The sequence below is a fragment of the Theropithecus gelada genome, chromosome 3 (assembly GCF_003255815.1).
Source record: "Theropithecus gelada isolate Dixy chromosome 3, Tgel_1.0, whole genome shotgun sequence".
Lineage (NCBI taxonomy): Eukaryota > Metazoa > Chordata > Mammalia > Primates > Cercopithecidae > Theropithecus > Theropithecus gelada.
Genome location: NC_037670.1, coordinates 77071535 through 77088626, shown reverse-complemented (window position 1 = coordinate 77088626; position 17092 = coordinate 77071535). Strand labels below are relative to the sequence as shown.

The following is a 17092-nucleotide window of genomic DNA, read 5'->3' as shown; positions in this document are numbered from 1 at the left end:
TGATTATGATGTGCGGGTCTCTTTGATTTTGTCTTATTCAGTTTGTTGAGCTTTTGATGTTGAGACTAATGTTTTTCTTCAGATTTGGGAAGTTTTCAGTTCTGTTTCTTCAGATATACATTCTGCCCCTTCCTTCCTACACCCACCCCTTTTTTCCTTCCCTCCTCTACTTCACGTTTGATTTTGTTCCGTAGGTCTCTGGCTCTGTTCATTTTTCTTTCTTTACTTAAATTGGTTAATGTTATTTAACCCGTTTTCAGGTTTGGTGATTCTTTTTTCTGCAAGCTCCAATCTTTTGTTGAGCTTCTCTAGTGAATACTTTCATTTATTGTATTTTTCAACTCCAGGATGTAAAAAATTTTTTTGATATTCTCTATTTGATGAACATTGTTTTCATACTTGATAGTTTATTAGACTTTTCTTTAGTTCTTTGAATATATCTAAAATAGCAGGTTTAAAGTATTTGTTTAATGTCTGGGCTTTCTCAAGGACTGTTGCTTTTTTCTCCTGTATGTGGGCCATGCACTTTTGAGGTTTTTTTGCAAGGCTCATAATTTTCTCTTGAATACTAGACATTTTAAATATTTCAAATAATACAGTGTGGCAGCTCTGGAAATCAGATTCTCCCTTCCCTGCAGGGTTTGTTGTTGTTGCTCTTTGTTACTCTTTGTTATTTGCTTAGTTGCTTTTTGAACTAATTCTGTGAAGTTAATTTTTGCCATATGTTGTCACTGAAGTCTCTGCTTGGTTATCTTAGTAGTCACTTGTGAGTAGGCCTTTAGGAACTACCAGATACATCAAATGATGATAGCGCTTTGGAAGCGAGGCTTTGAAGGCATTCCATGATTGTTCTGTTTTTTTTCCAGTTGCCACTAGTCTGCTGGTTTTTACTGTGATGGTGTGCTGTTGGTTTTCAAGGCTAGTGTAGAGGTAGAGAGATGAGAATGGGCAAGTTAAAATGCAAGAGCTGCTGTTTTTACCAAGGCTCAGTCCCTTTTCTTGAATAAGCATTACATGGAGACCTGCAAGCTTTTATTTAATTTCCAGAATTTTAAGTAAGTTGAGTTGAACAGTTTGTGTCAGTTTTCTCCTTGCTTTTAATGCAGCAGAATTTTCTCGAGTATTTACTCCACCAAGTTCTTTGATGTTCTCCTGTGACAAGTGTTTAAGAATGTTTTTCTAGTCAATATATCATTATCTGTCCATGCATATTTTTCTAAAATCTTACTTTTAATGGCTGCCTGGTATTTTAATATATGGAGGTACTGTAATATAATTTTAGTTTCACTTGTCTTTAGAACTCATCAAAAATTGTTACAATTTTTTACTATTATGAGCAGTGCTTTGTTGAATATTCTTTTATCTTAATCATGTATGATTCTCAAGACTATCCATTTCTGGAAGTGGAATTTGTTGAATTTAAGAGAATAAAAACTTCAGTGTTTGGTCCACATGGTTAAATTGCTCTTTAGGTAGGTGGTTTAAGTTTATATTCCAAGTCTTTCTTTTTCCACATCGTCACCCAGTCCTGGGCACTAATACTCACTTTATTAATTTTATTTTTATTTTGAAATGGAGTCTCACTCTATCACCCAGGCTGGAGTGCAGTGGCACGATCTCAGCTCACTGCAGCCTCCACCTCCGGGGTTTAGATGATTCTCCTGCCTCAGCCTCCTGAGTAGCTGGGATTACAGTTGCGTGCCACCATGCCTGGCTAATTTTTGTATTTTTAGTAGAGACGGGGTTTCACCATGTTGACCAGGATGGTCTCGAACTCCTGACTGACTTCAGATGATCCACCTGCCTCTTGGCCTCCCAAAGTGCTGGGATTACAGGCATGAGCTACCATGCCTGGCCTCATTTTATTTTTTTAATTTTTGGAGACAGCATCTCACTCTGTTGCCCAGGCTGGAGTGCTGTAGCACTGTCCTGGCTCACTGCAACCTCTGCCTCCCAGGTTCAACCAATTCTTGTGCCTCAGCTTCCTGAGGAGCTGGGACTACCCGGCTAATTTTTTGTACTTTAGTAGAGACAGGATTTCACCATGTTGCTCAGGGTAGTCTTGAACTCCTGAGCTCAGGCAGTCCTCCCGCATCAGCCTCCCAAAGTGCTAGGATTACAGGAGTGAGCCAGCACACTCAGCCTAATATTCATTTTATTTTATTTTATTTTTTTAAGAGATGGGATTCTATCTAGAGGTGATGGGAGACAGTGACAGATCATCAGGCATTAGATTCTCATAAGGATTGTGCAACCTAGATCCCTTCAATGAACAGTTCACAATAGGGTTCACCCTCCAATGAGAATTTAATGCCGCCGCTGATCTGACAGGTGCCAGAGCTCAGGCGGTAATGCAAGAGGCTGGAGATATAGATAAAGCTTCACTTGACTTGCCCGCCACTTACCTCTTCTTGTGCAGCCCAGTTCCTTACAGGCCACGGACTGCTACCAGTTGGGATAGCAGTTGGGGACCCCTGTAGTAGGATATTTATAATTACATATGTGGTTACCTAATATTTCCATAATACAGCACTGGTCTAGACTGTAGGCCATTCTCCTTTAAAAAGAACCCTGCTTCCTTACAATTTTACTGTTTAGCAGCAGTGTTTTCTACCCCTTCTTAAAATTTTCAGCTACCACACCCCTGTTTTGTTCTAATATTAAAGATGACATCTAACACTCAATTTTTCTTTTCTGCTCTAAGCTCCATCATCATTCTGGGACATTTTTAGGCCCATGTGTAAGACACATTCAATAAGTTAGCTTCAGTTTCTTGACTATTCTTGAGACATCCTTTTTTTTCTCTCTCTGTCTCATCTGAGAGCCATCCTTTTAATAGCCCTGTGGGGGAATGAGTGAGAAGAAAAAAATTTAAAAATAAAGAAAAAATTAAAAAAAAAAAAGCAGTAATAATCCTGTGGGGCTATCATCTGCAACTTACATTCCACTTCTAAAATCTTAATTGTATAGCCCATTCTAACCACAACTTACATGTATTTATTTATTTTTTTGAGACGGAGTTTTGCTCTTGTTGCCCAGGCTGGAGGGCAATGGCGTGGTCTTGGCTCACTGCAATCTCTGCCTCCCAGGTTCGAGGGATTCTCCTGCTTCAGCCTCCCAAGTAGCTGGGATTTCAGGCATGCCCCACCACGACTGGCTAATTTTGTGTTTTTAGTAGAGGTAGGGTTTCTCCATGTTGGTCAGGCTGATCTCGAACTCCTGACCTCAGGTGATCTGCCTACCTCGGCCTCCCAAAGTGCTGGGATTACAGGCATGAGCCACCACGCCCAGCAGCTTATTTTTTTTTACTGTCTTCTTCACTTCCTGCCTTCCATCCTTGTTCCTCTTCATTTTCATTCACTGAATTGCTTCAACTGTATTTGTCAGCTCTCTCGATCTTGTACTTTTGTGTACCCTTCCTGCAAAGCAAGTTTCAAATGACTCCTGCAGCCAATTTTATTTTACTCAAGTTATGGATTGCTGCTGGAGGAAAAGATCACATGGCTTCAGGGATACAGTCAAAGATTTGTGGTCTTCAGCCTTAACTAGGTGAACAAAATTGCTTGGATGGCTGCTATATATTCCTAGTCTCTCTCTCTATTCTTAGGTTGCTGTTTCACATCTTTACCTCTTAAAATCCCCTACTTTCTTTTCTTTTTTTGGAATTTTCAAGTTGTTTTATCTCTGGTACTTAGGGAAAATCCTGTCCATCATTCCATAAATGTTATCTGTGTCCTACTTAACTTTGTCTACTACTTGGTGTTTTATATTACCATTCACACAAGTAAAACTATCTGCCTTTTTTTTTTTTAAGTGCTTAAAACTCTTGACCTTGTATTTTCTGGCTTCTATCCTATTGTTCTTCTCTTCAAAGATAAGCGTTAAAAAATAATTGCTTATACTCACTTCCTGTATTTTTTTTTTTCTGCTTATTTATTTCCAGTCTGCCTTCTTCCCCTATCTTTCCATTGATACAGCTTTGACAGTGGTTTCCAGTAACCATAAGTAGATTTTTCTGTATCCTTTGATTGACCACTCCAGAGCATTTCGTGTAGTTAACCACTTCTTGAGGGGGCTGCTGCAGTTGACCTCCTTTGAAATGCTTCTGTGAGCTCTTTGATTCTTTTCTCTCAGCTTTTCCTAGATTTGTTTAGGTGATTATGATGGGATGTTGGTGTTGCTTCTTGGCCTGCTACCTACTCTGTATGCTGTATTTGGATTCATATCCATGGCCTTGATACCATTTAAATGTTGATTACTTAAGATACTAATTATCTGTCTAACCTTGATGTTTCTAGCATTTCTAACCTTTATATATACAACTACCTACTAGACCTTATCTTCCCAAAGTCCAGTTAGCACCTTAACTCAGGTGATTTCTACTTTTAACAATTGGTACTCACCATTCATCTTAATTGCTCAAGCCTAAATTAAGAAATCCAAATTTTATCACCCTTCTACAAGTTAGTTACCGAGATCTGTCATTTCATCTCTTTAATATCTAACCTAGCATTGTCCAATAGCAATTTGTTGCAAGCCACATATGTAATTAAGCTTTCATAATGGCCACATTTAAAAAGTAAAAATAAACAGGTGAAACTAACTTTAGTTTTATAGTTTATGTAATTGGTATATCTAAAATTTTATTTCAACATGCAATCAGTATAAAATTATTAATAAGATGTTTTTGATTCTTATTCTCATACTGTCTTTAAAATATGATATTTTGTACTTATAGCACGTCTTAATTCAGACTAGCTACATTTCAAGTACTCAGTAGCCACATGTAGCTAGTGGCTACCTTAATGGCTAATAGAGTTCTAACCTATATTTCTCTTTATCCTTACTGCCTCTTTCTTGGTTCAAGTCTTTATTTTTCCCCTGGGCAGCTGGAGCAGCTCTTGGGATTACTACCATTTTCTCCTCCAGTTCATCGTGAATATTCTTGTCAGTAGTAATTTTCTAAAGTATGAATGTGACTCTGCATGTGAATTGATGTGATTGTGCATTCCTCTTTGTATCTTTAATGCTCTTCCTAAGCTTTCAAGATGAAGTCTAAGTTCCTGAGTATGGCCAACAAAGTCCTTGCTCATCTGGCTTTTGCTTAACTTTCCTAAGCTGTAGCTCCTTGATCCTAAAAATGAGTTGTATTGAACTATTTGTAGTTCCTATAAGGAACCATACTCTCTTCTTGCTTTTGGGCCTTTGCAGTTAATAACTCAACTGACTGAGACCCATATTCTGCAGCTCCCACCCTCATCTCTCATCAAATTAAGGTCTACTAGTCAGCCCTTCAGTATCTGAAGGATCTGATCCCAAGATAGGATGAAACATCCTTCCTTGTTTGCTCTCATGTATCCTTCTGTGCTTTCCTATATGAGAGCATTTGTCAAGGAATTATTTTAATTGTCCTCTAGCTTACCTCACCTCCCTATTAGATTCTTAGCTTCTTGAGCAGGGACCTTGTATTTATTAGCTTTTATATTCCTAATTACTAGAACACACATACATGTCTGACTTATTGTAAGTATGTTGAATGAATGAGTGAAGGAATAAGGTCAGTAAGTCTAGGAAGTTAAGATCAGAGCAAAGAAAAATTGATTTAAATTTTAAGTTATCTCATTCTTGTATGTATTCATAGAGTTAAATATTAGAATCTTTTTAACAGATTAACTGAGAATCCAGAATAGGATTAAGAAAATAAAAGTTGGTTCTGTCAGTACCCATTTGTTCATATCAGTAAAAAGAAGAGAGCTGGGGGCATGCTAAATAGGTAATGAACCTTTAAAATAGTTGAGGGATGAGGAACATAAAAACTGATATTTAGGACATGCCTATGTAATCTTGTAATATTTCAGTTTTCATTTTATATTAAATCTAGAATCTAGGCATTTTTAGACCAGTTATACTTAAAATATTTAAAACATTTAAATGGCAAATGAAGTTCTTTAACTTTTCCCTTAGGCTGTATGAGAGATGGTAGGAATTTGACTAAGCAAGTACCAGACACTTACATCTGTGTATGATAGAAGGCTTTTGTTAGGAATACTAAGGAGTTGAGAAGTAAACTTCTGCATTAATATCTTTTCCTTTTGTAGTCTGTAGTTGTTTTTCATATTTAGAATTACATACACTTTAGGAGAAACATACTTCATAAAACAATATGCTATATATATGTATATTTGTATATATATTTTATATATAAATATATATATTTGTGTATATATATTTTATATATTTTAAAATCCAAAGGGAGGCGGATTGAACTTGAAGTTATTTAGAAAAGATTAATGGTAATTTTTGAAATGTAAAGTTCTTAATGTAAACCTTGGATATTTGTAGCCTGATGTTTAAACTGCACATACTAAAAGGAGAAATAGAATTTGGGTGTATTAAGATAATTTGAGGTGTACATTATAATCCCTAATCATTTTAGTTTTTTATTAAACATCTCATTTTGTAATGATAGTGGGAAGTTGAAGGTTTATAGTTCCTTCTAGGATTGTGTTTTTCTTGAATTCTGATTTTTATTAGGCTTCCATTCTGTTACAGCTCCCCTTGATCAATTTTTTGTTGTTACTAAAAAGCATATTTAATAGTTTTCGAAATAAGTTGCTGCTTTTTTCTATTGGAAAATTTTTATCTATTGGAAAATTTGTTGAAAATTAGTATTCAGAGCTTTAAAAATGGTAATGGGATTTTAGATAGCAAGATTTGGGTAACTTTGGAACAGGAACAAATGGCAAGAGAACGTAAAGAATTCTAAGAGTTTCAATAATCTATCTATTAGAACTTGTTTGAAACATAGTGTTATTTGAATACATTTGTGCTGAACTTATTTAACCTTAGAAGGAAGTTACTGGATATTGTATTTAAGTTGATTTTTTTCATCAAACAGTGGAGTTACTGTAGTTTGATTTTTCTTAACTATGCTTTTAACATACAGATTTAACATCTTAAAGATTTTGTAAAGCATATCTAGCAGATATGCTTTTAGAAAAGATTATTTGATAAATGTTGCTTCTTACATAACTAATGTTTGAAATCAAGGAATACTTTAAAGACCCAGGGGTATTTTTGTAGGAGCTTGGATGAATATACTTTTATTTATATGTACTTAAAAATGCCACAATTGTATCGCTCACATCTATAATTAATATTTCCTTATCCAGAGATATTTCACACTGGCACTGTGAACATTTGTGCAGGAAAAGAATCAGTGGGTGGTTAAGTCTTTTGAATTACAGACTATGGTTGATTTTAGAATGTAGGGTATGGAAAAATTCTTATAAGATAGGAAAAGTCTATATGTTTTAATCAACCAGTATTTATTTATTTATTTATTTTGGGACAGTCTTGCTCTGTCGTCCAAGTTGGAGTACAGTGGTGCTATCTTGGCTCACTGCAACCTTTGCCTCCCAGGTTCAAGCGATTCTCCTGCCTCAGCCTCCAGAGTAGCTGGGACAACAGGTGTGCGCCACCATGCCTGGCTAATTTTTGTATTTTTAGTAGAGACAGGGTTTCACTATGTTGGCCAGGCAGGTCTCGAACTCCTGACTTCAAGAGACCTACCAGCCTCGGCCTCCCAAAATGCTGGGATTACAGGCGAGAGCCACCATGCCTGGCCAAATTATTAGTATATTTTCTGAATAGTATTTGTGCTAGGTAGCTTCAGAGCCGTATTTTTGTATCTGATAGGATACTTTTATACGAATTTTGGGATGATTTGTTTTTAGCAGAGCCAAACCAATGTTTTATCTTTGTACAGCATTTCTTCCTCAGAAGATGTTTTCCTGAAAGAGTAGTCATTCAGATTTTTAAAATATGTACTGTGTGTCATCACCTTGCTAAGAACATAGAGATGAATATGACATGGTTCTCTCCCTCTGGGAAATCAGTCATATGGGGGAGCTGACAAAGTGTTTAAAATAATTTTATTAAAAAAGTTAAAGTTATTTATTATAATAATTACATGCAAATAATTGTCTACTGTAAATCATCCTAGTTACTCTTCTTTGTCACCATGTTACGGAGACTACTTTTATTTTTTAAGTTACCAGTGACCTTATTTCCAAATTTTATCAGTATGTTTGTTTCTATTATGGTATCTTTCTCTGTAGCATTCAGCATAGTTGAATGAATCCTCCATCCCTGAGATGATCTTGATTTTCTTCCTGTCTCCACTGGCTGATCTTTCTCTACCTAACCTCTCAATGTTAGAGTGCTCAGGGCTTTGTCTCGACCCCCCTTCCTTTTTTTGTTTTTTTTTTTTAAAAGACTGGAGTTTCTCTCTTTTTGCCCAGGCTGGAGTGCAGTGGCACGATCTTGGCTCACTGCAACCTCTGCCTCGCAGGTTCAAGCGATTCTTGTGCCTCAGCCTCCTGAGTAGCTGGGACTACAGGCATGCACCACCAAGTCCAGCCCATTTTTGTATTTTTAGTAGAGAAGGGGTTTCACCATGTTGGCCAAGATGTTCTCGATCTCCTGACCTTGTGATCCACCTGCCTCCGTCTCCCAAAGTGCTGGGATTACAGGCATAAGCCACTGCGCCCGGCCGACCCCCTTCTTTTTATCTTCTTTCGTCTGTCTTTGGGAATCCAATCCTTTTTCAATAGTATCTGTATGGCGATGATTCCTAAATCTATATTTTCAGCACCAACCAACCATGAGATTTCTCACTCTGTTGCCCAGGCTGGAGTGTAGTGCCATGATCACAGCTCACTGAGGCCTTAACCTCCTGGGCTAAAGCAGTCCTCTTGCCTTGGCCTCCCAAAGTTTGGAATTACAAGCATGAACCACTCTGGATGGCCGAGAACTATCTTTAAAACAATAATCAGGTCACTTGCCTGTGAAAAATCCTCTAGTGGCTTCTTATCATGCCTAAAATAACATCCATATACTTCCTACTTTGGCTGAGTCCCAAATGATCTGGCCCCTACTTGCCTCCCTGACCTCATTTCCTGTCACTCATCCCCTTGTCCACTACTTCACTTCGTTATAGTTAACAGAACTTCTTTTTTTTTGGAGACAAAGTCTCGCTCTGTCGCCCAGGCTCGAGTGCAGTGGCACAATCTCGGCTCACTGCAACTTCCACCCCGCAGGTTCAGGCCATTCTCCTGCCTCAGCCTCCTGAATAGCTGGGACTACAGGCATACGCTGCCATGCCCTGCTAATTTTTTGTAGTTTTTAGTAGAGGTGGAGTTTCACTGTGTTGCCCAGGCTGATCTCAAACTCCTGAGCTCAGGCAATCCGCCTACCTTGGCTTTCTTTTTACTCTTGGAAATACCAAGTTCATCTCCACTTTAGGGCCCATCCCTTTGCCTGGAATGGTTTCCCGCTTTTCACAATTTTAAAATAGTACTGTGTGCCAAAGACTGTTCTCATTGCTGAGGATAAAGCAGTGAATAAGAGACAAGGGCAGACCCTGAGGCATTTTTGTTATACCTCTTATCTGATGGGTTCCTTGAAGGTGCAGTCTAAAATTCTGTATTCTTTGAAACTACTTCAGCTTGCTCTCAGTAGCTTCCTTTTTTGATGTACAATTTATGTAATTCATTCAATCTCTGCCTTGATGGAGCTTACATTGCGGGCAGGATGGGGAGGTCACAGTAAACAAGATGGGTAAAATGTGTGTTGGATGGTGGCAAGAGCCAAGGAGAAGCATACAGCAAGCAGCAATGTGCTGAGGAGTGGGGTCGTAATTTTAAATTAGGTGATTAGGGCAGGCCTTTTTGAAGGTGACATTTGAGTAATAAAAATAATCTGTGGCTGGGGCTCGGTGACTTACGCCTGTCATCCTAGCACTTTGGGAGGCCAAGGCGGGTGGATCATGAGGTCAGGAGTTCAAGACCAGTCTGGCCAAGATGGTGAAACTCCATCTCTACTAAAAATACAGAAATACAAAAATTAGCCAGGTGTGGTGGCACATGCCTGTAATCCCAGCTAGTTGGGAGGCTGAGGCAGGGAATTACTTGAACCTGGAAGGCAGAGGTTGCAGTGAGCCGAGATCACGCCATTGCCTGCCAGCCTGGGTGACAGTGAAATTCCGTCTCAAAAAAAAAAAACCAAAACTATTCCAAATAAAAAAAGCAACAAGTACAAAAGCCATGAAATGAAAGTATGCAGTGTGTGTTTGGGGAGTAGTTAGGGATTCAGTGCTGGGGAAAGCGACGTGAGCAAGGGGAGGAAGAGTAGCAGGAGATGAGACCAGAAGTAAGAGTAGAGCCAGATCTTGCTAGACTTTGTTGGCTAGCGGCTTTCAGCATTCGTGCACGTTGGAACTACATGAGGAGCTTTAAAAAATACTCATGGATGGGTCTCACTTGCAGAGATTAATTTAATTTATCTGGAGGTGCAGCTGGGACATTCGGATTTTATAAAGGCTCCCCCAACTGATTCTAAGATGCTGTTAAGGTGGAAAAACACTGTAGACCATTATTGGGACTTCGGCTTTTACTTTTGAGGAGGTTTGGAAGTCATTGGATGGTTTTGTCATGGAATAATTTTGTAATTAACTTTAAAACTGGGGTTTTGTTTCTGCTTTTAATTAACTATAAAACTGACTCCAATTGTTTGAAGTGGTTTGTGATATAACTCAGATTTGTCTCAGTATAAAAAGATATACTTTTCACAGTTTGGCCAAGGATTATCTATTTTATTTTCTATACTATTAGTTGCCTTTCAGTTTTCACAGTTCACATTTGTCTCCTCTTTCCATCTGTTTCTGCTTATCATCTTTAGCGTCCTTCCTTTTCCTGTATCTAACTGTCTACATTTCTTTAAATTCTGGACTTCAGTTTAATTAATAGAACTTGAAATACAGCATTGTATAAAAAGATTTTAACCAAAACATTTGCATTTGTCTTATCTGAGCTGTCTTAATCCAGTGACTGACAAAGCAAAGTTGCGTGAAATTAACATTTTTTTCCTTCTTGTAATTTAAAACTTGGTTCCTGTATACCTTCCTGGAACTTTATACTTTTATATCTTTTCTACCATTTCTGTAAAACCTCAACTGCAGGGTGCAATAATGGACCTTATTTTCTATATTTCAGCAGGACAGCTGCTGAAAATGGGTTTAAACTCACTGGCATTATATCCCACACAAAAAATACTACTTTTTGATATGTTTAGAAAAAAGTCTGCCTTTAATTTCTTTGTAATTTACCTCTAATTTGTTGAGTTACATGTAAGTAACTTTTTTTTCCCCCCTGTCTTTTGCTGTGTTTCAATGGATTTGCCTCTCCTGTTTGGACCGAATATGTCATTACAATTCTTGGAATTCTTTGTTTACTGTGCCTCTGTGGATTTCTTCTGTTGGAATCTGGAACACTGGAATGATGGAAATGTGTTCTTTACAAAGTAGCTGTGAGTATACTACATAATTTATACAGAGATTTTTTTCAGTCTCAGTTAAATTTAACTTACAGTTGGATGAAATATGAGCCAAGGAAACCTTAGGTTTAATACATATTTCTAACTCCACTCATAGCAGACTTTCAAATATTTGACTTAAAGATATTAGATTCTGATTAGTCTCTTAATTATTATGTTTACAGTTAGCTCTTCATTTTAATGGGCTTAGTTTTTAAAATTTGGCTTAAGAATTAGTTTTATGAAATAAAAGCCAAAGATTATGGATGGAATGTTTATCTACATGACTAGTAAACATTGTAGACTTCTGTTCTTTGTTAAATCCAAATGTATTGCATTGATGTTTTGATCTCATGAGTGCTTTTTAAATGAGAATTAAACGTGGCAGAAACTTTTAAGAGAATGTGTGCCTCTTTTTGCTATTGTTTTTTATGTTGAGATAAGACTACCTCCAAAGTAAAATTAACCAATAAGACTCTGCTTATTCAGATAGTCTTAACTATGGACAATATTTCTCACATGTGGGTAAGTTAGAAGTCAGACTTATTTACTACGCCAATTTGGAAGTAGATTTCTTTGAATTACTCATGAAACTATTGTTGAGGTCATCTAGGAATAAAAAACCAATAGAAAATGAAGTTATAATTTACTTTAAAACTTGGATAAACCTGAAGATAAAGGCAGCAGGATCATGTGAAACCTTGAAGTGACAAAATTGGACCTGGCATAACAGCGTGAATGATACTGTAGCTGGTTGGCACTGATCACAAGAGCCTTCAAGAATTTATTTTTAAAAATTGCTTTAAATTCAACACTTCGATTTCATTTCATGAATAAGAAGACAAATTTCAAGAATCTCATACCTGTGGTAATTAGTGTGATCAAAGGAGATAATTAAAAAGGATTCTTAATATTGTATGAAGGGGATTTGAATTTTTTTGTTGTGAAAAATCCTGTGTTATTTTGCTTTTTTAGTTGGTTGGTCAATCATCTTGTTACTAACTGCTGTCAATTAAAATCATTGCTCTGAGGCAGGTTTTCTAAATTTTTAATTCATTCCCTTGGATTTTTGTAATTAACCATTATATTGTCAATCAACTCATGCTCAAATAATTTTGTCCATTTAAGAATTGATAGTTTTATTGATAATGCCATGGAATTAGTTTGATTTGCTGTGAATAATAGTATAATTTTCTAAAATAGGTTCATGAAGGGAATTTGAAATGTGTGACAGAATAGTATTGTTGATATATGAATAACTTGGCCCTTTTTGCTTTTGTCAGCAACAGAAGAACCTTGAAGGCTATGTGGGATTTGCCAATCTCCCAAATCAAGTATACAGAAAATCAGTGAAGAGAGGTTTTGAATTCACGCTTATGGTAGTGGGTAAGATATGATTCCTTATTAAAATGGAACTTTGGTTTAAGTTTTAAACCGTTAGTCAACTCTGAATGAATTTAAGAAAATACTAGCACAGATATCTATAGTGATCATATCTTTGTTATATTTTCTCTTAGGTGCATACATTTTAAAATTTAACTCGGCATAATGGGATTTATGTCGTCTTGCCTCTTTTTTAAAGGTAGAAACTAAAAGTTGAGAAATGGTGGGTGATAGTGTTGGAGTGGAACTCTAGAGAAGTTATCTTCAACTGGTAGTGCTACAAAAGAAAATAGCATCTGGTGGTTATTACTCCAGGATAGTTTTGTTTTCTGGTTTATGTGCTATAGTGGAGTATCATGTAAGCATTTAACTTAATGTGCTCTGAATTTTGAAAAGTAAGGTAGGATAGAGGATCATAATAATGTAGTTGATTACCCTTGGAATTCATTAATTGAATGTAAGCACTGGAATGAGTAAAATATGACTCTCCTCATCCTCTAATTCAGTTTCAGTTTTCTTTTGTGTTTCGTTCCACGAACACCTTACCCTGCCTATATAGTCCATTTGAAAATACTGTTCAGGATAATTTTGACTGTAGGTTGGTAACATCATTATTATAAATGAAGAAACATACTGTGCCTTACCCATCTGTAAGATTAGTCATCTTCAATGACAATCTTATTCTTAAATGACTACACAGTATTTTCACCTCACATAGGCTGACTTTAGAACCCAAGTTATGAATATTGTATAGTGTAACTTTGTTGTATTTCTCTTATTTGTTTTAAGAAGGTGAATTGCAGGTTAGTGGATTAGCTATCCTTAACAAAGAAAATTGAGTTGATGCTAGACTTTTTAGGTAGTATACACTTTTGTTAATTATATTTCAACTCTAATATTTTGATGCTGAATTAGGTTAATTGAACTAGCTGTGAAATACTCCTTTATTGGGAGGTAGAATATTTTATCTACTGACCGCAATATTTTACCTGTTGGTCAGTTTTTGGCTCTTTGGAAGTTGTATACATTGTAAGAGTTCACAGCTAAAACATGGTACAAAATTTGCAAATTTGATACTTTATAGCATTGGTTACCTTGTCTATGTATCTCTTGTTGAGTAGAAGTGTAGTATATCTAGCTTGCAAACTGCTGCTGTGGAATAGAGGTCGGTCTAGATAGAGGGATAAAATAATGCAGTGCATACCTTTTCTTCAGCAGGTTGGTAACATCATCATTATATGAGAAACACTGTCTCTTACCTCTACATGTGTAATATTAATAATCTTAAGTGACAAACTGTAGACAAATAGAATTTTTTCACTTATGAGAAAACCTCCTAGGTCCATTAGGAGAACTGTAACAATTTAAAAAATTTTCCTTTGACATTAGAATTTTAGTTTAAAGAATAACTTTTCTAATCATACTTAGTAGGATAATGTCTGGTGATCAAGGCCAGAGAGTTGATTTAAAATCTCTGTGGCATTTTTCCAAATGAAAAAAATCAAATAGTCATCTGATGTTGATTTTTAGAGGAGATATTCAGTCTCTAGATGTGTATTACTTATTAGCTTTTCTAATTAATCCCCTTTGTGAAATGCAGCTTTTCTTTTTTCTCTTCCTAATGATAAGACGTCAACTGAGGCCAAAAAAAAATAGGTGTTAATATCCTTATTTTCAAGTGTTAATATCTTTACTCTGTTTTCCCACTGAGCCTTGAACATTGTTTAATTAACTACATTTGAATGGATATGTTGAGTGCAGGTATTAAATATTTTCATCTATATAGGTGTAGTGCCTAATACGTAGTCACTTACTAAGTAATCACTTAGTATCTAATATGTTGATTTATTTTTCAGATTTTAGGCTGACTCTTAACAGCATCATTTGCAAATCATAGAAAGCTAAAACCAACCTTGCTTTGATATTCTTGACTTAAAAACTTTCAGCTATTCCTTATGAGCTAAATCCTCATTTTTGGGATCTAAACTCAGAATAAATTTGGCTCCCACATTACAACTCTTCGTTTACAACTTACACATTGATATCAACTGAGAATCTGTAACAGATTTTTTTATTGAACTCTTTGTAGTTTGTCGGAAAACCTTTAATAATCTTGCTTCATAAGCAATGTTTATTGAGTTCTTGCTTGAGTGACTTATTTGTATCAAAGAAGCATGCTGTGTATTCCCATATTTTCTCTCTTAAAGGAGCTTCTGATTTATATGACAAGAAACCACATAAAAATGGGGTCAGTAGAATCATACAAAAGTTTAAGGGTATAGAGCCATAGAAATTTAAGGGTATAGGAGAGTTTGCCTTGGTTGGAGATTATTGTTGCCTTCTTTTGAAAACGGAGGCATTAGGACAAATTTTTGAAGGATAGAATTGGGGCCAAGATTGAGGAAGCAGTCCTGTTGGGGGAAATAATAGCCATCATTTACATAACTTTTTTAACGTGTCGGGCAATGTTTTAAGTACTTTATGGACATTATCTACTAACTCACAATTCTTACAACAGCCCTATGAAGTAGATATTGTTATCCCATTTTGGAGATGAAGAAACTGAGGCATAGAGAGATTAGGTTACTTGCCCATGGTTACATTGCTAGCAGATGGCAGAACCAAACCCATTCTACTGCTCAGTTAGTCTGGTGTGTTCTTAACCACCATGCAGAGGCTTATCTGGGGATACTGGGTATAGTGCAGTGTTTATAAGAGTACATCCAGTATGCCTTGAACTGAGATGAATTCAGTGAAAGAGAGGATGAATGAGAATGAGAACTAGAGAACTTAAATAGTACAAGTAATTTTTCCTGTTATTCCACTAGAATGAGCGTCTGGCCTAGAGGGAGTGTGAAATGGGGGAGGTGCATTTGCTCTTTTCCTAGTCATTATCAGCTTCCACATAGTTTGATAGTGTGAAGTTCTCAGTTTGCTGAATGTTATAGTCTAGTGACAACAGGGCACCTAAATACAAATCGGTCACTTTTTATGTGCTCAAAGAAAGTTACCTATTTTAGTGGAGGAGGAAGATAGGTTGTTAGCTTATATGTAATTGTGCTTTATGGATGATATAAGGAATTTTTCAAGATTTTTTTCACAGCACACTGACTTTAGGATCTGACCCCTAAGATGTAACTTTATAATTAGAAATAAAGCTGGAAAGGTAGACTAGCCAGGATTTTGGAAACCCTGATTGGCAATTTGATGGGGAGATTAGAATTCTTGATTTTGAATCTTGAAAAATTTAGGCATATCAAATAATGAAGACATGTTGATCTCTATTCATTGAAGTTGTCTAACCTGTTTGGCTTAGAACTTGACTGTCATTAGTGTGCTTCCTAATTAGACTTAACTGTGATAGAGAATAAATTTTTAATTGTGATATCCTGTTTTTGCTAGAATTCTTCAAGGAGGCAGAACTCAGAAGACTGTAGTTTGCTTTATTTAACTTGAAATAGTTTTTAAAACGGGTGGTATTAAACCTATTATTCTGAATCCTAGGAAGATAGAATCCAAAATTCAGTCATTTCTGTAATCTTGAACTTTGCAAAATTTTTGTGATTACAGAATTTTAAAAATTTAATGATATGTCAATAATGTATTTGACCTATGCCATATGTCTTTTAGTGGCAGATTGGCATTTCCATTTTTTTTTTTTTTTCCAGCGGGAGAGAGCTTAGAACATGTTGGCTTAGCCATTTTTTGGGATTCAGAGTTTATCATAATTTTTTTTTTTGTATATGCCTTATCAGAGAAAGTTTACGAGTTATTTAGTTAGCGATAGGATATACGATGACTATCCTAGTTGTCATTTTCCTCCACTACCTGTTGATGTTTGAGTTGATAGAATAACATTTATATCAGTTTATCAGTTATTTGAAAAAATGGAAAGATAATATTGACTCAAAATTTTGTATCTAGGCTGTTCAGTATTTTGTGGTATTTTTAAGATATGTTAGCTCCTTGAAATGCTTTGAGTTATGATTTTAAGGTTTTTCCTTGAGCTCCGTATTTTTATTTTGCTTTTATTAATAGAAGTAACTTAACCGATAATGACTTCACAACATTGGGAATATCCAAAAATCCATTGATTTATACACTTTAAAATGGTGAATTTTATCTTAGAAAAAGTAACTCAAAGAGAAAGTTTAGAAGAAAAAAAATCACGGAGGGGCAGAGCAAGATGGCCGAATAGGAGCAGCTCCAGTCTTCAACTCCCAGCGCCAGCGACACAGAAGACCGGTGATTTCGGCATTTTCTTTTTTTTTTTTTTTTTTTTTGTTACATATGTATACTTGTGCCTTGTTGGTGTGCTGCACCCATCAACTCGTCA

General features: G+C 36.1%; 1 protein-coding gene across 4 annotated transcripts in view; it reads left to right on the top strand.

Moving 5' to 3' along the window:
* The window catches only part of SEPT7 (septin 7), a 120051-nt gene that overhangs the window by 18385 nt on the left and 84574 nt on the right, over nt 1-17092 (top strand). The window contains exons 2-3 of one of the 4 annotated variants that reach the window (XM_025380199.1): nt 11363-11367; nt 12657-12759. The exons of 1 other annotated variant lie outside the window; for it this stretch is intronic. In XM_025380199.1, the coding sequence (XP_025235984.1) occupies nt 11363-11367; nt 12657-12759 (108 nt within the window). Of the gene's footprint in view, nt 1-8615; nt 8621-11362; nt 11368-12656; nt 12760-17092 lie in introns of all 4 variants that reach the window. 2 more of the 4 variants (XM_025380198.1, XM_025380200.1) reach the window with 2 other exon arrangements.